We start from the raw sequence: 21,737 nt of genomic DNA, 5'->3' as shown, positions 1-21,737 counted from the left end.
AGAGGGTTTTGTAGCCATATTTTCTGAAAAATCCTTTCCTTAGGACTTTTTCTCCTGAGAAGCTGAGAGGCCTCAGAAACAAAATGTAAACATTGATCATCTGCTGCTGTGGAATGCAGGTGGATCTGTGATTGGTCTCATGTGGTTTTTTTTAATTAATGGCCAATCACAGTCAGCTGTCTTGGACTTTCAGACACAAGCTTTTGTTGTCATTCCTTTCTTCTTCTTGCTTGCTAGCCTTCTGATGAAATCCTTTCTTCTATTCTTTTAGTATAGTTTTAATATATCATGTTAATATAATATATATCATAAAATAATAAATCAGCCTTCTGAAACATGGAGTCAGGTCCTCGTCTCTTCCCTCATCCTGGGACCCCTGTGAACCCCACACAGGGTTTTGAAGAGGGACATTTATGCAGCAAAACTGCTTTGGATGAGAGTGCTGTAAAACCAGAAACATTGCTGTGTCCTCTCAAACATCTGGTTCAGTCCAGTTTTAGATGGAGACACTTCCTCCCACAAATCACTGATTGCACATGAAGCAGGATTTGGGCTGTGCTCAAGTTTTTAAGGGATTGTCTGGAGCAGTTGGTTTTCCTGTATTTTCCAGTAAAAGCTTCAGTGAGGCATTTACTAAAACAAACAACTCCCCATTATTTTAGCAATGTACAAGTAGCACTTACATCCAACAAACAGAACAAAAGATGCTCTCTTACAAACTCACTTCCTACCCTGCAGACACAATGGTTTGTACAATAACAACACCCTCTGCCAAGAGATTCCAGTAGAAGACACAGTGACTCAAAAGAAACAAAGTGTAAGTTTATTGGACGTCAACATTTCTTAGTCAAGATCTAAGTAAAGAAAACACACAGTAGAAAAAGTTGTACAAAGCAGCAATGGATTTACATTACATTAAAGAAAAAAATTGCCTTAAGCTATTAAGTCTCAGTCCTAAAAAAAGTAAAAACCCATCCTGGTGTATTGAACAGATATAGAATGTATAAGGTATACAGGATTATAAACCCAGAGTTGCTTGTCTTACTTCTATAATCCTTTAAAATGACAAGTGATTTTGTGTAACTAACCCGAAAACTCTCTAGAAAATATATTGGATAATTCCAATTTCTAGTAGGAAACTATTCCCCTGTACCCAAGCACTTAAAGTGATCCCATTTTCCTGCTTTTTAAAAAGGGACACTGTCAAGAATAAGCCTTACAATATGCACTTTATGTGTATTTTGCACTTAATGCTGAAAAAGAGGGTTTGTTCTGATTTTTCTGTACTTATCTGAATTAAAGCTGCTGCTGCAATAGTGGGAAGCTTGTGTCTTTAAAAGATAGTGACTGAGAGTCTGGAAAAGGAAAAAAAAGGATTGAGTCCTTTATTCTGGAATAGTGAGAGGAAAAGCAACATGAAAAATCAGCTCAACCCACAGAATTCAGTTACATTTTTCAGACATCCTCACAACAACTGAGGCTGCCCAAAATAGGTTTTTCAAGCCCAAGCAGCTCAAGTGTTATGAATCAATTTGTTTTTAAATTCTTCAATATTATTTATTAATATAAAGTATTTCCAATACAGGTATGTTCATCTTTTGTATCCAGCCTTTCTCTTGATAGTGTCCCTTTTCTTAGAGCAGTTACAGTACAGTTTTTTCACAAGTCATTTTAAATAAACAAGAATCAATAACATTAAAAATACTATCAGGCTGTGTTCAGCAACAACAGAAAAAAATATTTTAACACTGATTCAATAACAGCAACACTAAAAAAACCCCCAACCAAAACAAACAGATAAAAAAAAAAACTCCAACAAAAACCAACCCCCTAAGCTTGTTTTGATTTTTACCTAAATCTGGTAGGAAAATGTAAACAATTTTATTGAACAGCATAGGCACATGCCAGATTACAGGCTCATGCCAGATATTTGCAGCCTCACTGTCAGAGCCAAGAAATTAGGCATAGTCTGTCCTTATCCCATGGGAGGAACTCAGTTTAACACTGGAAGCTTGGAACAGCAACAGAGAGCACGCAGAGCTCTGGAGCAAACCCACGTGTCCAGCTTGGGGAAAATGAAAATCAGGCAACAAAACCTGCTGGATGTTCCTGCCTTGCCTCTTAGAGCTGCTTGGGGTCACAGATAATGCAGCATCTCATTTTTGGAACAGCCCATACCAACTCTGGGCTCACCCCATTCACCAGGTTACCTCCTCCATCACCTGCCAGGGGTGTTTCACTCTGCCTCACCAAGAACCCAAAACCAGAGACAGCTCTGTCACTGGCTCCTGGGTTTTGCTGCCATTGCTCTCTTTCAAGGTTGGTCATGGTCCCAATTCAGCAAAGAACTTGCACAGAACAATTTAAGAAAAAAAAAAAAAAACAAAATAAGACTGATCTTAATGGACTTAAGATAGGCTTAGAGGCTTTGCCAACACAGTGCCTGAAAGGAAAAAAAAGTCCCAAACCAAAATACATTTCATGGCTCAACACTGCTCCCCTGAAATGCAACACTAGTTTCCACTCCCACTGAAGCAGGATAGTTCTCTGAGATTTATCTGATAGGTTATAAAAATAGCAAAAAAAGGACAGAATTATAGATTCTAATCTATATATTAAAACATCTGCACTTTCCTGTCACAAATTTTAGAAAAAAAAGCAAACCACTTTTTTATATTTAACAAGACCTCTAACTTTTTGTCACTTCAATACACAGCTATAAAATTAAACAAAATATGATGAAAACAGGCTTTTGCATCAATAAATTTGCCATTTATTTTGGCTGTGGCCAAACTAGACACTCTTCAAAAGACCTTTATTTATAAACAAGCAACTAACATTTTTTCCCATAATTTAAATTTTAAGACATATATTAAAGTTATATAAGTGGAAGCATATTTATTCCATATCCTCCAAAATAAACACTTCTATCAAGGGCTTTTTAAGATACTGTATAAAAGCTAATAGAAAACCAGAACTGCTATAGAAACATCTCATATTTAAATTTTAGAGATCCTGAATTCCTTTACTAAACAACAGGAACCAAATGTAAAAAAAAATAAAATAATAATAATCACACAGAACACGCTCAAAGTGGGAAACAAAACTTTAAAAACCCCCTCAAAACCAAAGCAACTGAAGAAAAACTTAGGAGGCTACTTAGACCAAAAAAATTTTATGGATTCTTTATAATACCTAGTACACTAGGAAAAGGTTAGGGTTTCTTCAAAGATGTTGCACAAGGTTTTGATTTAAAGTGTGTAGAATTTATCACCATAGCACAGAGCAGAATCCCAGCTGGAAGTGAGGTGGCTGTGACCCAGCTGAGCTGGTTGCCACCTTCCTTCAGAAAGCACACTGAATTTTAAAAGGCTGTAGCTCAACTTTCAGGCTGTTGTGCAGAAGAATCACAGGGGAAAACTTAGGAACCATTCTACAAAAACACGTTCATATTTTATACACACAGATTTTTTAAAACATATATAAAGGGTACTTAGCAAGGCTTTTTGTTTTTCTGATTTTTAAAACCAGGTTTAAGTGCAATAACCATTTTATTCTGAAATAGTTTCTGGTAAGAAAGAAATTTATGGTTTTATTAGGTGGAATAAAAAAGTCAGTAACTGAAAATGTCACTATTAAGCAAGTACCTTGTTTCAACTGCAATGCCACTGAAAGAGTTTAACTGATACTCAAGCAAATTAGCCTAATCAAACTCAGCCACAGTTTGCCTGAAAGAGGACAAAAAGGAACAACATGTTACTTTCAGAGGTGTCTAGTAGCAATTTTAGATCATACGAAAAACGAAGCAGAAGAGGCTTGAAACTAAAACTGCAATTTTTTGGTAGCTGAAAAAAATCAGGGGTCCATCCTGAGCTGATTCTTTCAAACTTCACTTACAGGAAAAATAGTTAAATATTTGTTGGGAAAAAAAAAATGGTGGCACACTTGGCTTTCACTGAGAAAAATCTGGTGTGTGCCTAAGGGTGCCCATCCTCAGATTCTTAGGAGTTACACTTGTGCTTGATTTTGCTGAATCTCAGCATCAGCTTGCAATTTTAGCTTTTGAACTTGGGATACTGAAACAACACACATGGTTACACAGGGAATTCAAGCCTCACTCCTGCTCCCCCTGAAATGGTGACCAAACTCCTGCTGGTTTCAGTGGACACAGACTGGGCTCTGACTCAGCAGGCTGGAATTACACCCCCCTTCTCCCAGCCCTGCAGGGGGAACGTTGGTCAGGATCATAAACACAGTTTGCATCATTTATGTTCACTCCAACCCACCACCCCTCCACTAAGTTAAAATTCTAGCAAAATAAATTTCTCACTGTTGGTTCACCTCCTACTTCTGGGTAAATATTTCCTTGACTTATAGAAAAAATTGGACCCTTACTATAGCTCCTGGTAAATATGTGTGATCCTACTTACACTAAATGCTCCAGTTGCCATTTGAGGTAAAATAATGGAAGCACACAGAATATCTGCAGCCCATTATTACCACAATTTTCAACAAATTGGAAAATTGCAACACAGTCACATATGAGTAAAGCAGCAGAAAGAACTACTCTATATGCATTGTATCCATAAAATGCAGTGATTGTAGTGTGATTTTCTCCTCTGCTTTGAGCTGGATATGTACGCTTAATACAAATTTCAAATACATACTTCTTCATTTATACAGGTGTTTATATAAATATTTACATTTTTAGGTTTTGTTAAAACATATCTTTGTACTTCATGGCTGAGCTTATTACTTGTGTTTAGAAACACAACTCATCTTCTGTCCCTTAACGAGCTCTCGCTTGATGATTTAATATTTATACATTCCTTTGTAGTTAAAATTACAAACAGTTGTACAAATAGTGGAAACAAAACTATGAAACTTGTCTGATATCCATTCAACCTCAGTTCATGTTATAAACAGTACCATTTGCATTATGATGGCTGTTACACAATGACTTCAGCTACCCAAGTATCTGTAGGAAATTAGTCTTTGGGACATTATATAAAGCAAAGTACCCCCTCTCTCAATTTTCCTTAGAAAGTTATAATTAAATGGCTGAAAGCAGGCTTGCTGCTACTTCTTATATAAAATCTTAATAATATTGCTGACTTTAGATTCTATTTTAATTTGCACAAGTTCCATACAACAACAAAACAATTCTATGTTCCCTTAAAATAGCAAACATTCGTATCCAATAACATCAAGATTACTCAAACTTGAGGTTTATTTGTTATTGCTAAAGGTTTCTAAGACCTAAGTCAATACAGCAAGACACTCCATCCACTTCCTCCCAAACTGCCAGTGCGTGGCAACCACTTACATGGAGCTTGTGTGTGTGGGTTTCTTTTGGAAAAACACATTATAATGTTGGTTACAGTATTTCACTACTATAAGTAGAACCTTCACACTCACAGTTAGAATCCAAATTGTTGTTTCTCTTTCATTTAATATGTAACTTTATATATAATACACACGCACACACCAACATCACGGGATGAAGATCCATGCATACAATCCAGATGCAATTGTATTTCAGTGTCAAATGAAATAAAATAAAATTTATTCTCTTACTATTAGATCCCAGACCACAATATTTTAAATTACTCTGCTTTCTACCTACTAACCAAGTTATAATTTTCCCTAATCTTCAAATCCAAGCAGCATCACAAATTCCAGATTTTCCATCATCATCACCATCCTTTTGATCCTCCCAAATTCGTAGTCCATGTAGCAGGCCTCTGAGATCCTCAACACAGCCCCCCCAAACCAGCTCTGCAAGGCTTCTCTTAAAGCTAATTGTGTGTCTGTTCGTGGCTCCAGAGGCTGAAAGCTGTTTTGAAAGTCCTGTGGCAGAGTTTGCACATGTACTGTCTCTTGAAGGTGATGGCCGAGAGTGGCGGCGCGTGGTAGAAGAGCGTGTCCGACTCCTGCGGCACGAACAGCTTCTCAGTAGTACCCGAGCTCTCCGGCAGGCCCGTGGGGCTGTCGGGCTCCAGAGGCTGGATTTTGGGCAGAGGAGGGGGTGGGGGTAAGGGTGGGGGTGATGGGGAGTTAGCTGGTGGACATATCTCAGGCTCTTTATTCGTGGACTCCTCTGCAGCCTGGGACATGTGAGACTGGAAGTGGCTCCAGAGGCGGAAATTGGTTCGGAAGGCCTTGTTGCACACGTGGCAGATGAAGGGCTTCACCGAGCACAGGAGCTCCTGGTGCCGCTCCAGCTGCTTGCGCAAGGTGAAAATCTTCCCACACTTCTCACAGGGCCACAAACTGGGATCTTTCTTGGAGACTACGTCCTTGGGTTCCCTGCTCGTTTCGGTGATCTCGTCCTCTATGTCATCTGCAGGCTCTTCTTTGATCTGGATTTTAAACTGCTTGGAAACACTTAAGTCTTCAGGCAGGCATGAAGAGTCTTCAGAATCAAAATTGATTTGTTCTGACGAATCGCTGAACACGCCGTCCTCCTTTGCAGCAACAAAATTGTTCATTTTATTGGATTCCGACTGCGGAGGCAGCCGTGAGGAACTGGTCACCTCTCCATTGTGATCCATGAGGGGCAAAGAGAAGTTCTCTGATGGAGCCATTGTGTTCTGATTGTGAACTTCAACCTGATGGCGCCAGATGCTGAAGGATGATTTGAAGGTGCGCATGCACTCAAGGCAAGTCAGCTTCTTGTACTCACACTTGCTCTCATGCTCGTGCTTCAGCTCTGGAGAAGAAAACCTAAGGCTGCAGTAAGGACAGACAGTGGCGTTCCTACAGAGTCGCTCGTGGTTTCCCTGTTCAATCAGTGAGGAGAGCTTGGCATTGCAGAGACGGCACTGATAAACCTCCTTGTTTTCCACTGGGTTTTCAATATGGATGTGATCTTTCTGCTTAGGAGCCTTATTCCCTCCAATGGGCTTCTCCCCAGGGTGCATTTTTATGTGCTGTTTGAACTGGGAGAGGAAACGATAAGCTTTCCCACAGTAGGTACAAATATAGGCTCCTTTGGTTCTTGACCTTAAATTCCTTTTGATGACTTGTTGTGCTTGGGAAGCCGACTGGCCCTGAAAGCTCTGCTTGCCACGTCTCAGTTTCACAATCAGAGCTTTTTTGATTTCTCTCTCCCTCACTATATCGATCAGTTTTCTTTGGAATTTTTCATCCAAAAGGGCGTGTGAACTGGAAGCTGGTGAGGGATTCTTCACGATTCCATGCTGGGTCTGGCAGTGCGTCCACACTTTGAAATTGGTGTGGAATCTCTTGTGGCAGATATCACAAGCATAGGGCTTCTCTGGATTGTGATACATGTTAACATGGCGATGAAGACCTGCTGTTGATCTGAAAATTTTAAGGCAGTGTTTACATTTAAATTTTTTATTTGGTCTTGCTTCTTCCATCTCACTGTATTCATCTTTGCTGACATCAGAATCAGGGAAATCGGCATCAAGGTGCGTGGGGCTCGAGCCTTCCTCAAAGTTCTCTTCTGAGCCAGGAGAACCCTGCTCATCCGCCTTCAGCTTCTTGAATGGTGGCCTCCTATCATCCTGGAACCTCCTTTTGGCTGGAAGTCTGCTTGGTTCCTTACGATCATCCTCAGTTTTAAAAGCAAAGTCTTTGTTTGCCGATGCTGCAGCATCACCCACCGTGACTCGGATGATGTCAGCAGGATCTGAGAGGGGACTGCTGGGCTCAGTTTTGATCCTCACCTCCGAGAGAGGGGAAGCCACCTCCCGATCCGTTGTCTGAGAGGCACTGAAAGACCTAAGGCGATGTGGGTGTATTACCTGTGGCTTCTCATCCAAGGCCGACTTCTCCGATGACTCTTTTGAGGATGACTTTTGGGATGCAACGTTAAATGTCTTCTGGGAATCGTTAGTTCCTGGTGAGGAGCACGAGGATACATGTGCAGGTTTTAGGTCAACAGAAGGTGAGTAAATAGGAACCTGGCTATCCATGGACAGTGACCTTCGAAGGAGACTTTTTACAAGGGGCCCACTTCTGTCAATACTTTGGTTTTCTGGGCCAGACCCACTAGATGGGATTACCAGCCCTAACTTGGAGTAGTAGAGCAAATTCCTGTCTTCCCCTTGACCATTTCCTTTTCCTGCCTCTCGCAACAGAAACGTGGATTCCGCTGCCCCCCGCAGAGACAAGACCGGTGGACGTGGTCTTTTCAATGACATCTCTGCAACTTTTCCTCTCAGAAGCTGAGCGCTGCTTCCTGGCTCGCCGCTTGCCATCTCTTTCTCTGCCAAAGACATCTGAGGCAGCACCATGTTCCTTTTCACTAAAGCACCTCTGCTCTGATCCTCCACAGTTCCAGAAGTTTCATGAACCTTTGTATAGCTCACAGGGCTTTCTTTCAGCCACCTCCTTTCAGTCAGTGATAAGTTGTGAAGGGTTTCAGTTGGTTTTGTTACCTGTGGTCTGCTGCCAGCTTTGACAGCCACAGAGGGTGAAGGTTTAGGAGTATGGCTTAAGTCGTGCTGTGTTTGATTTATGCTTTTTGCTTGTGCTTCAATTCTGTTCTGACAGACAATGACACTTCTCTTCTGAGAACTACTTTCATCTTCATCTTGGTAGAGTATTTTTTTCATAGGACAAGAAGGAAAAGGAGCTTGAGGACTCTTGGAAACAATGTTTGTAAGAAAAGATATTCCAAGGCTGTAGCCCAGTTCTTGCACAGCTGCGAGGCTGCCTTTCTCAATGAACAAGGATGAAGAATAAATGTAGTTCAACACATTATCAAAAGCATCTGGCTCACAAAAGTCAAGCTGAAACACTGACTGAGACTCATTCTCCTTATTTGTGAACAGAGTCTGGAAATATTCACTGCTGGCAGCCAGAACATTCTTATGAGCTCGGAATTTCTGGTCTCCTACAATCAGCACAACGTCACACAGCTGTCCCTTGAGACGCTCCTCGTTCAGGGTGCTCAGCAGGGAAATGGCATGTGCTGGATTTATGTAATGCAAGAGCCCCTCCATGATTCTGGTGTCCCTGGAAAAGAACAACAACAACAAGCTGTAGGTTGCCTTATATGAACTGTTAGAGACAAAGTAAACACATCTCCTGTGCTTTATAAACTGGCTAAACCACCACCAAACCGTGATTGAAGAAACAGCTTGTGTGGAGGAAAGGCTTGGGAATGAAACACCACTGTTAGCTCCAAAAAAGCACAGCCATGGGAAGAACCAGCTTATCTGCCCACTTTCAAAAATCCTTTTAATTGCTAATCTTACACCAAGGATATTGCACCTAACTAACTGGGGGAGGGATGGATGGATGGATGGATGGATGGATGGATGGATGGATGGATGGATGGATGGATGGATGGATGGGCTGTGTTCTCTTCATGTAATACACCTCTCTTACAGGGAGGAACAGTTCAAGCATTTCACTCTTGATCATCTCTTTCTCTGCTTCAGCTTTATAAAGATCTATCTTGACAACTGGATTGATAAACTCTGGACTCTTGGATCATGTATATAAAGCTTAGTCCTTAGATAGCAATTCACCTTTCTGAGGCTAAGCAACCCTGACAGCCTCCTGCTGACTACACAAATTTAGGGGGGTTTGTTGTCACTTTTAATAGGATGATGGAAAGGGCATTAATACTGGGAAGGGAGAAGGAAACAGCATTATTGTCTGTAATCTGAATTCATCAGGTTTACTTATGCTTAATAAGTGCTGTTAATATCTACTTCTAACTGTATGTGCCACTTCAAACTGCACTGGATTCTGGGAAATGGGATTTTCGAAAACCAGGATCTGGTTTCTGGGAAATGTCAGTTTTCACTGAAGTACCCCTGCATTGCTTTGCTCAGGATGAAAAGCAATCAGAGAACTGAAATCCCCTTTTCATTCATTAGCATTAGAGCACTTTATGCCCACAACCCATATATCTGAGGAACAGTTACCCTTGGCTGCATCCAAGAGTACAATAAGGACAAATTAAGCTGCAGTGCAGAAATCTCCATGATCCATGTGCTTCAAAACACAGCCCATTCCATACTGGATATGTCTTGATAACTCACTATACTGCTCCTGATGAGAGCTTAACAAAAGAAGATAACCAGGTTTTAAGTTAAACAAATTAATTCAGTGGCAGGAGCTGTAATTTATGTATCTGTGCACAAGAACACACATAGAGAAATCAACAATATTAAATTCTCTTATTTTTTTCATGGACACTCTCTACACTACCTCCATGGTGGTTGTAAAACAAATCAGGATCTATTAAAAGCAATTCTCTTACTTTTACAGCTGATTTGAGAAACTACTTTTTAGTTTCATTTGTACATGATATATGCAACTACAACAAAAAGATTTCTCTGTTCACCAGCTTACAAGCAGAACTGTAAAGTTTATCAAAATAACAAAACAGTACTGAGAAGCTACAACCCCATGGTTAACAAATGAGGATGGTAAATCTTAAAACTAATCAGTATAAGTGATCAAAGTCTGAATTGGTATTATTGAGAAATGACATCAAGGATGCTGCATGCAGTGTCTCAGGGCACTGATCATATCAAGGACTGAGCTAAAAGTACCTAAAAGTACCAAATGAGTTCATAGTGACATGGCAACAGCACAACCAGAATGCTGCTTCCTCACCAGATCAGTCTTTACTTTGTATTTCAGTGCCTTGCAGTGTCATTTCATAAACACTAATTTATCCTTAATTCACCTTCGATAGCTATAATGAATAATTCCCCCACACCTCCATCTATAAAAAGCAGTGCAGTCAATCTCAAATTGAGAAAGCAATCTGGTTTGCTTTGCTTTCTATGTTTTACTGAAGAACACTGGGAGGATGGAGGTGGGGGTGTGAGGATGGTGGTTCATTGCCCTCCTCCTTTGTGGATGCCACTGCAATTTAAAGTGGCAGAGTGTGGCTGGCCCCAGTCCAGTTTCATGGTCTGATCACCCATTAACAATTACAGAGTTTTAAGTGCTCCAGGAGAACATCTTTCCCTTCACCTGGAAGAAAGTGAATTTGCAAACTCAAGTGATTCCTCTGGGATGCAAGCTGCAGAAGGTAAATGGAGGTAACAGATAACAGAGCTTAGGAAACTTTAACTGTGGTGATGAGACACCCAAGAGAAGCTGCTGCACAACCCACACTTCAAGGACACAGTGGAAACAGAGTATTAGTCAAATGTTTTGAAATATTTTAAGATCTTTCATTTTAATCTGCTTTGCCCTTGTGTTTTTCAAACTGGCAGAGTAAACACCATGTAATTACTATGTGTCCCTCTGCCCACATAACCCAGCAGTGCAGTGTAACCAGTAGAGAGTGGTGTAAAATCTGCAGGACTAAAGCAGAATCCAGCAGTCACCCATCCTGCTGGCCACAGTTTCCTTCTTCATTCCTACAACAACTTCAATTCATCCCATGAAACACCGCAGACACAAACATCCCTGCAGTCACTCAGGGTGCAATTTAACTCTGTCACTTTAACAGTAACCAAGGCTGCAACGCACACAAATGGCAAAGGACCAAATCAATCCTCCAAAGGCAGCTTTAATCCTGGTATTTCCTAATTCAAGGGCTTGACTTTCAGCTTAATAGCCTTTAGACACAACAGGCAGAAATTAAACAAACAATAGCACAAAACCACCAGAACTGTTTCACAGAGCCATTTTAAGACATTTACCCAGATCATGTGAAAGCCTGAAATATTTAGAAGTAGAAAAAAAAATCAACCCAAAGAATACCCGAGTCAATGTGTTAAAATTGTAGTACAGGAATAATTTTCAATAACAAAGTTGATCCAAGTCATCCCTGCTCTCTTGTGTTCACCTTACCTGCACACTGCAGGTCACTCCTCCTTCAGCTGTGCCAGTACAAATATTTGCAGGCCCATATGACGTAGCAGAACAGACAATAAATAAACACCCAACATTATTTCTTTTCAAATGCTGGTTGATTTTTATAGTGAACCACATCAGGAACTACTGCATTGGCATAACTGAAGAGGCAGCAGTAGGAACAGCCACAGGAGACAAGAACTGGGTCCCCAAAGCCAGTGCCTGGCTGCCTGTGCTGAGCCCCACACAAGCTTGCGTAGATACACAACTCTGGCAGTCTCCTGAAACACCAGATTTGGTTCCAGGTGTTTGAGTACTCCTACTGCTCACCTGTAGATTGTTTTGTGATTAGCTACCTCAGATCTTTCCTCCAGATAATCTGCTTTTATTCTCTCTAACCCTTTTTTTTCCAGCCACCTTCACTACTGACTGGAAACAAAGCTTTCTTCTTTTGTTCCATGATGTTCAGGTGACATCATGGAAACAGCAGGAGCACATCAGGAAATGTCCCACAGGGTGGTGGCAGCTGCCTCATGCCACAGCAGCTGCTGGTCCTCAGGAGGAGCAGTGACTAAACTCAGACTCCTGACCCAGGATGGGCCAGTGCAGCAGGAACCTTTGTGAAGCCAAGAAGAGATTTTAGTGTCAGCCTGCACAGAATCACAGATGGGTCAGGCTGGAAGGGAGCACAGGGGGTCACCAGGTCCAACCCCCTGCTCCAGCAGGATCCCAGAGCACACAGCACAGGATTGTGTGCAGATGGTTCTGGAATAGCTCCAGAGGGGGAGGGAGACTCCACAGCCTCTCTGGGCAATCTGTCCCAGTTCTGTCACTGCACAGGGAAGAAGTTCTTCCTCATGTTCAGGTGGAACTTCATGGGCATCAGTTCTGCCCATTCCCTCTTGTCCTGTTTCTGGGCACCACAGAGCAGAGCCTGCCCACCTCCTGCCACTGCCCCTTTAGATATTTATATATATTAATGAGGTGCCCTCACAGTCATACCTTCTCCAGGTTGAACAGGCCCAGCTCCCTGAGCCTTTCCCTGTAAAAGAGACGCTCCAGCCTCTAATTCCCTCCTTCAACAGCCCTCCACTGATCTCAGAAAACTAGATTTCAATTCCCTGTAAAAGAGATGCTCCAGCCTCTAATTCCCTCCTTCAACAGCCCTCCACTGATCTCAGAAAACTAGATTTCAAAAGCCTAAGTGCCATTTGGTATAACATTGTTTTTATTTTATACTTTGAACAAGGACAGAAAAAGATGCCTCCACTATTTCAAAATAACTTTTGTAAAATAAAAGAAATCTCAGGAGAGCTCTTCACAAGGGAAGGGTGAAAAAGCTTAATCTTAGGCCCAAGAGTTTATGGATCTTCAACAGCAACCTCCCTTCGAAGTGGCAGCTCCCCTTCCTTTCCTCTGTTCCTTACTCTCACATCTTCTCCCAGCCCTGTGCTTCTCTCCCCTTCCTTTCACCAGCTCTGCTTATTTGATCTCCCAGTAAGTTAATTCAACTCCTTAAAATTAGGCAGGGAACAAAAATAAATAAAATAATTCCAGAATTTTACATCTGTTTGCTATTTTCTAGGATAGGCAGCTTAATCAGCTCACTGAGAGGTCAAATGAGCACCAGGGTTCCAGCAAGAGGAGCCAGGCACCTGCCCATCCTTTGTTCCATCAGCTTCCTCCATCTGAAATGTCACCTTTAGAAACAACAGAGCCACCAACTTTACAGCTGGAACATCCCAGACAGAATCAGGCAGATATTTATGTGGGGTTCCAGTGGAAGCTGCACCCTCAAATACATGAGCAACGAAGAGATGTTGATGATGCTTTCTGACTTCCACCATAAGGAAATCCCTGTCAGTGAAGCTCCATTAACAGTGTGCTGAGGGGGAGGGGAAAGAGGATGTTCTGAAACCCTCCCTGAGATGCAACATTGCAGCAAGGAGGTGCCAGGGCTGCAAGAAGTGCAGGGGGAAGCAGAGAATACAAGGATGGAGGAGGAAACACACAGAAGAGACAGACACTGAACAGGTTTAAACAGGGAAAACACACAAGAAGCACGGAAGGGACAAATCCACTAAAGAAAGCAAAGACATGTGGATTATAAGACTCAGCCCAAAAGTACAAGTGACTTCCTGCAGCATCCCCTGCAAAATGCAGAATGTTGCATTCATTTGAGTGCTTTGCTGAGGATCTGATGGCTCTGACAATTCTGGTGCTGTTTTAGACACCAGAAGAGTAGAAAGGTCCCTTACTCGTCTGTCACAAGTCCAGATGAAAAAGGAACCTCCACTGCTTAAGCTTCTACTCAAGGACTCTCTGCTGGATTTTATGATTTGAATTTGACAACAATTTATAAAATGTCTCTTCTCCCATCAACAGCCTTTGCAACACAGATACTCTTCCACAGCACATAGAGATTTGCACATCTCCCTATACACCCCCAAAATCTGTAGGTAAAAGCTGCAAACCCACACAGCAATATTGTTTGCATTTCTAGAGTATTTTTCTACCTAAATACTTCAATAATCTCTTGCTGCATGTTTGGGGGTTCTGTCTTGCTGGATGTAATGAAATGAGATCTCACTGCTGAGGCTGTTTTCCCCTGCAGACAGCACTGTGAACTCTCCATGAAGACAAACGTTTCTCATTTCCAATAGGTCAGCAGCACAGAGAGACTCACTGGCACGAAGACAGGCATAAAATCAGATTAATAACATGCTTGCCAGTGTGTGAAATTGATGGACTAGTTTCTACCTATTTATCCTCCACACATATAAAAGCAGAAATTTAGAGAGAGAAAAAGAAGAAATTTTATAATCACAGATTTACAGAATGGTTTGGGAAGGGACCTTAAGGATCATCCAACCCCCTGCCATGGGCACAGACCAGGCTCCTCAGAGCCCCATCCAACCTGGCCTTGAACACTTCCAGAGATGAGGCAATCAATCTGTGTCAGTGCCTCACCACCCTCACAGTAAAGAATTTTCTTCTAATATCTAATCTGAACCTCCTTTCAGTTTGAATATTCTGCAGTCTATTTTGCCCTAGCTCTAGACAGATAATTAGCAGCTAACCTGACACAGACATGAAAGTGACTCAGAAATGAGAGGCTACTTTTCACATTCAGATCACAGCCTCAGTTGCACGTTCTGACACTTAAAATAGCTCCCCCTGACGTGCGGCAAACTACAGAATTTCAGCGCACAAAGCTCCTCTTGTCATTGCCATTCTTGTTTACAACCCAGCAGCAGCTCAGGGTGCAATTTCATCCTGGAGCAGTCTGAGGAGGGATGGCTCCTGCAAGGAGCAGCCAGTGACAGGATGGAAGGGACAGGGCACGGAAATGCTGCCTGGGAGCTCTCAAAGCTCTTCCTGAAACATTTAGTGAAGATTCAGTCACATCAAACACAATTTGTTATTTGTCCTGGCCTCCGTGACTCGACTAAAAGGTGCGTAACTCAGCCTCCAAATTGCTGTAAACTAAAACAAAATATTAAAAAGTTAAAAACAGCTTTCCCTAGGAGTTCTTCATCTTTCATTCCCTTGAAATGTTTGTTTTGTAACGCAAAATACAAAGCAACGTTTGCTTTGTAATGTTGCAAATAAAGTCTCTGATGGGACAAGTCTGAAAGGCTTGATGGCCATCAGATTTAAACACCTACAGTAATCTCATCTCCAGAAATATTTGTCATTTTTGCAAAGAGATGCATGAAATTTGAAGAATTGCAGACCAAATGTGTTCACTTGTACTATTTCTACACATTGATTTTATTGTTTTATTTGCAATGATGAGATATACTTATCAAATGGAGTAATATTCAATCATCTGCTTTACCAGATGAGACACATTAACTGGCCTAATTCACATTAAAAAGTTATCAACATACAACTTTTAATTTTGCTAGTGTAATAAACATGACAAACCCTAATTGTGGTCATATTTCTATGACTATAATGGTGCTTTTTACAGGCACAGTGTATTTTGGATGGGAAGAGAAGCCACACATCCCTGTAAGGTACTTTTCTATCAACAGAATAGTGTTTACACTAAGGTTTCTTTAAGGAAATGAGACATGAGGGGGAAAAGTCATACATTTAATCTGAAAATGCAGAATATAAAAGATTGCAGAATATATTAAAAAAAATGCTGAGCCTAAAAAATTCCCAGTGAGACATTTATGATTCAAGGAATGCAGGTATCATCCTCCCACTGAATGGATCCAAAAGAAATGTCATTCAGCCATCACTGATTCTGGCCAAGATACTGGGAAGATGACTCAGGAAAGACAACAGCAATTTTAGCTGAGTTTTACCTTAAGAGATTTACAATCCCATGAATAGCATGTGGGAGATTTTCAGTTTATTACAGTCCACAAGCAACTGAAGGTAGGCAATGTCTTATATAGTTAAAAAAATTAATTTAAAAATCCAGCTCCATGAACAAGAGCACTGTATTTTTATATCTTTACTCCCCAAAAGGATTTATGAGAATTGAGATGGCCATATTTTTACTGGAATTCCAGGAAATCTGGCCCTTAACCTCAACAGCTGAAGGACTGTACTCAGTTATGTCTTGGTACAGAGTAAACAAATTCCCTTTGGTTATGGCAGAGTGTGGCAGGGATCAGAAATCACTGTAACTCTGCTGCTTTTCCTTCCATGGCTCTTAATTGGCATTAAAAGGGGCTTTGTGAGGCACTTTTGCTGTCCCAAGTACTCTGTTTTTTAGAAGGGCTCTGGAGATACTCACAAATGTGTCCAGAGCAGACTGTGAGGGGGTGGAGGGGACACTCACGGTGCCCTGAGCCAGAACTCCCTGCAGTAACCACAGCTTGTCAGAGGCTGGTGAGAATGAATGGCAACCTCAATGTTACTCACACTCTTCAGTACTGAGGTAGGATCAACCTTGGATGAGGAGATTAATGCTGCCAGACAAAAAAGGGAAAAATGTTTCTCCTTTCCCCAAAGAATGCAATTTAGTTGTATACAAAGGAAAAGTTTTGTTGCATTTAAAAAAATAAGTATTTGGACAAAGGATTTTTCATGTCTTCTTATCACAGAGCGCATGGAGAGAATTTGCACAAGGAGGATGTGGTGTTTCACAGCACCTCAAAGAAAAAAACCTCTCAACAATCAACCAGGGGATTTCAAAACTTATATTTGTGATAGACAGCAAGATTGATGAACTGATGGGGATGGAAGGAGTTTAGGAATATTGAAGACTCGCCCAACACTTTCTTTCCTTGTTCACAAAACATGCCTGAACTGTTCCAGAACAGCAAAAAGCAGTCAATAAGAAAAGACAACAAATTTCTTTTTATTTCACTGCTGATTGAAAGAAAATATAAGAGAACTGATGTCTTTAATATTATCAGGAAAAAAATGGAAACACTACAGTACAAAGACTAATATTAAACTACAACAAATATTTGGGAAGGAAACCCCCCCTGCACAGGACGGCTATTTTAAATCAGGGCATGTTGCAGTCTCTCCATGACTTTGCTGCTTCTGAAGACTTTTGTTGCTTTCTGAGGATCTCAGATCATTACATGAGACAGATTTCAAAATGAAGGAGCTCAGTTGCTCAAAAGTTTAATGAGAGCAGAAATTGTTGCAACTGCAGCATGTGACTCAGAGCACAGCCCCTCCCAGAGCAGAGCAAACCTTGTGCTGATTACAGCTCAGCTTCCTCTCCCCTGCGAGTCCACACTCGGTCACACTCTGCAGTTATCACCCTTTTGCAGATAAAGCAAATTTCAAAACCCTGAAAGCTCCAGAGGGTTGTTTTTTAACAGAAACTGCTTCACATCCTGAAGCTCAAAACAAAACAGCTTCAATACAGCAGGAAAGCTCAAGGCTTTCTGCCAAGTCCTCTTAAATCCAAAGGTTGGTCTGCCCGGAACTAATATTGAGTAAAGTGTGATCAAGCCACAATAATATTGAGTAAAGAGTCAACTAATATTGAGTAAAGAGTCACCAAGCCAGATGATCAGAGCACTTAATTCTGTGTGCAAATATTCTCCAGCATCACACACAAAACACCCATGAGTTCAGAAAAGTTAATTTGTCAGAAATATCCAGCTTGTACTGATCCAGGGGGTTCTCAGTGTGAGATGGACGTGGCACAGAATCACCCTGGCACTTGGAACCTATACAGGGGAACAGGAGGCACAAAAGTTCACGTTTATCACTGAATGTACAGCACTAAAAGGACTTTGGGAACTTCCTAAAAGCTGCTGCCTGCTTTATATTCACTAAGAATGCTAAGGTGTTCTAAAGGATAAGGTACCTTGAACACTGAAGCAGAATCAGGGGAGCTCACAAATGGTGAAAACTCCAGAGGTTCTCATTTGTGACACCTCCCTGCAAGCCCCTACTGAGAACATGTAAATGACAGCTCCTGAAATGGTCACAATCCAGTCAGGATGGGTGGATTTTCCACAGGTAAACAAAATATTCTCTGCAGCATATGGGTGAAACACACATCTGAGAGAATGGGATGCTGATCCCCTCCACCCAAGAGACGGCCACATAATTCGGGGTTTTTTGCTTAACAGGGTTTATAAAAACAGTTGCTTAAATTTGCTCCAAACTTCCCCTCAAGAGGATCAGCATAATGCTGGTGGAAAATTTTAGTCAGAGCACTTTGTCAGTTTGAGCAAAGTCAGAACAGAACACTAAACCTACACATAAAACAGTACTAGATTTACCTGCAGTGTGCATTGACTACTCCTGATTTAATATCAAAAAGACTTCCTGTACAAAAATACATCTTTAAAAAAAATCTAGTTTCACATTAATTTATCTAAGCATAAAGTATTAATTTAAATTTAACTACAAGATAGTCAGTGTATTCACAATTACTCTGTGATTGTGTAATTCATCACAATCTCTTCTGTAGTTATGTACAGCCTACCTACCTCTTACTTCCACTGGGAGTCCCAACTACAAAAAAAAGGAAGAGCTACTAAAGCCATTGCTATTTAATTATTAAGATGGGCTTACTCAGTACACACACATTCTACAATTATTTCCTGTCTAACAGTAACTCCTTGAAGTTTTTCTTCTGTTTATTTACACGAGCCTCATCCAATCTGAACATAAGATCAGCAGAGGATTATAGCAAAATTCTTTCTGACAGCTGTGAGCAGGTAAAACACCTTCCACAACTTTCTGCACAGCCCACCACTGAGGATTTCCCCACCGGACTGTGAAATATGCTTCATCCTGCTGATGAATAATCCAGCTCGGAGTAGCAAAGCCACGCTTTGTTTAGAGACCCACAGAATGGTCAGGCTGGAAGGGGCCACAGTGGGTCACCAGGTCCAACCTCCCTGCTCCAGTAGGATCCCAGAGCACACAGCACAGGATTGTGTCCACACGGCTCTGGAATAGCTCCAGCGAGACTCCACAGCCTCTCTGGGCAATCTGTGCAGGGCTCTGTCACTGCACAGCAAAGTTCTTATGTTGAGGCGGAATGTGTGTGCATCGGGTCCCAGCATTACCGGACCCCATCCTCGGACACCTCCCCTCTCTAGACTGACAGACATTGACGAGGTTCGGTACCTGCCTGCACTGACACGCGGGGACCTCGCTGGGGGAGATGAAACGCGTCTCCCTTCCAGACACCCCGGGGAGGAGCCGCGGCACCCCCGAGTCACGGCCCTCCCGGCGCCTCTCTCGTTCTAGAGCTCGGATGGCAGCGGGGGCACAGCCCGGAGCCGCCGCCGGCAGAGGAGGGGGAAGCGCTGGTCCCTCACACCGCTCGGGCGGCCGCTCCTTGTCACCACCGGTGCCTGCTATCCCTCACACCACCGGTCCCTCACGCCCTGCGGCGGCCGGACCCTCGCGGCCCTCACGCCCCGCTGCAGCGGGTAACGGGCTCCTGAGGCGCCGCAGCCCCAAGAAGCCGGAGAGCGGCGCGCCTCTTCCCGCTCCCCCCTCTCCGCTCCCGACCCGCCTCTCCCCGCCTTCCTTCCATCCATCCTTCCTTCCTTCCATCGCTGCCGGCCGCGCTCATGCGCCCTGAGCGCTTCCCCCGCGCCTCCCCCTCGGGGCTCGGGCCCGGGCGGGGCGGGCGATGTGGCGGCGGCGGCCGCGGGCAGCTCCCGCCCGCTCCGGGCGCCTGCGCCGCGCCCCGCCAAGGACGGGGGGAAGAGTTTCGTAACCGGCGCATGCGCGCGGCAGCCGCATCCCCGCTCGGTGGAGGAAGGGGGGGGGGGGGAAGGAGGAAAGAGGAAAAAAAAAAAAAAAAAAAGGGAAAAAAAAACCACCTCAGAGTTACGTCAGGAAAAGACGGATTTGTGCGCGGGGAGACCCGCGCGGCGCGGGCAGCCCCCGGGACGGGCGCGACACGCGGGCGCTACTCACCCTGTCCGCCGCCCCCCCCTGCTCGCCCCCCTCGGCGCCGCCGCTCAGGGCTCAGCCCGCGCTGCCGCCGCCGCCGCCGTGATTCCATCCATCTTGAATTTGACGTCATCCCACAACCGAGGGATGAGGTCATCGCGGGGAGCGCTCGTCACGTGCGCGGCGCCGCGATTGGCCGGGCCGGGGGGGAGCGGGGGGCGAGGGGGCGGCGCGGCGGGGGGGAGGGAGACGGCGGGGGGAAACGGGGAAATGGAGCGGGGATTCCCCGACCGACCGACTGACAGACCGACCGACAGCCCGCCCGGCCGGCCGCCTTCCAGCGCGGGCAGCACCGCCCGCAGCGCCACGGCCGCCGCCCTCAGCCCGCCCCGCTGCAGGGAAACTGAGGCAGCCGCCGCCGCGCGGGTGGGGGTGGCCCGGCACGGGGGACGCACACACACGGAGGGGACACACACACACACAGAGGGGACACACACACGGGGGACACACAAGGAGGGGACACACACGCACGGAGGGACGGGTCCGTGTGGCGGGGCACAGAGGGGTTCGGGAGGTGCCGCTTTGGTAACCCGCACCCACCGCCCCCCCCCGCCTGCGTGCTGGGGGTGTGAGGGGAACCCGCGTGCCGCGTTAGTGCGCGATTCACCGACATTTGTACTTGTTTCGTCGTGAGGTTTTATTGTGGTGATTATTGTTATTATTATTGGAGTTTTTTGGGTGTAGGAGTAAGGCCCAGTGTGGTCTGTGAAGAAGCACCGTGCCTAGTGCCGCGCACTGTGTCTCTCACAAGCAACCCCCCGACCCCTGACATTTCTGTCCCCCTCAAAAGCCACCACTGTCCCCATCAAAAGACACCAAGTCCCCCAAGTCACCCAATATCGCATTCACTACCCAATGAACCCCTCAAAAACCACCCAATGTCCCTCAAAAGCCACCCACTGTCCCCCTCAAAAGCCACTCCTGCCCCACTCAAAAGCCACCCATTGTCCCCCTCAAAAACCACCTGCTATCCCCCTCAAAAGCCACCCACTGTCCCCCTCAAAAGCCACTGCTGTCCCCCTCAAAAGCCACTCCTTCAAAAACCACCCACTGTCCCCCTCAAAAGCCACCCTCCAACCTCTCAAAAGCCACTACCATCCCACTCACAAGCCACCCACTGTCCCTCAAAGGCCACCACCCTCTGTTGCCACCAGGGACACACATGCCCAGATCCCGGTGGGTTTTGGCTCAGCCCCTTTCTAGCTGCTGATTTGAAAAAAAATTATAATGGCCATTATCATTGCTTTAGGCTGGCTTCTCATCGTGATTATCCGCTTTAATTAAATACCTGAATAGGGCTTTATTTGTCAAAATGCAAGTATTAAAATAGAAATTAAGAATTACAAGATTCCTCTTGTTTTTATTGAAAGCTAATCTGGCGTGTTATCTTTTCATTAAGGACAGCTCTAGAGATTAGCATCTAATCCCATACATGTTTTCAGCGTGCTTTCAGATATCCCACCTAGGTCACAAATACTCTGAAGCAGCTGTAGAATCCCTGGAATGTTTTTAGGGATGCATTT

The 21,737-nt window shown here is 43.8% G+C and overlaps 1 protein-coding gene across 1 annotated transcript; it reads right to left on the bottom strand.

Annotated features, from left to right (window-relative positions):
* Positions 1–801: 801 nt before the first annotated feature.
* Positions 802–20,380, bottom strand: ZBTB21 (zinc finger and BTB domain containing 21). The gene is made up of 2 exons (XM_059493554.1): positions 20,179–20,380; positions 802–8,988 (listed from the first exon to the last, which is right to left on the bottom strand). The coding sequence occupies exon 2, from the start codon at positions 8,973–8,975 to the stop codon at positions 5,799–5,801; it is 3,177 nt and encodes a 1,058-aa protein (XP_059349537.1). The 5' UTR covers positions 8,976–8,988; positions 20,179–20,380; the 3' UTR covers positions 802–5,798.
* Positions 20,381–21,737: the final 1,357 nt, after the last annotated feature.

The sequence above is a fragment of the Ammospiza nelsoni genome, chromosome 2, assembly GCF_027579445.1.
Source record: "Ammospiza nelsoni isolate bAmmNel1 chromosome 2, bAmmNel1.pri, whole genome shotgun sequence".
Lineage (NCBI taxonomy): Eukaryota > Metazoa > Chordata > Aves > Passeriformes > Passerellidae > Ammospiza > Ammospiza nelsoni.
Note: the sequence above shows the minus strand (reverse complement) of the source record. Positions and strands in the feature narration are given on the sequence as shown.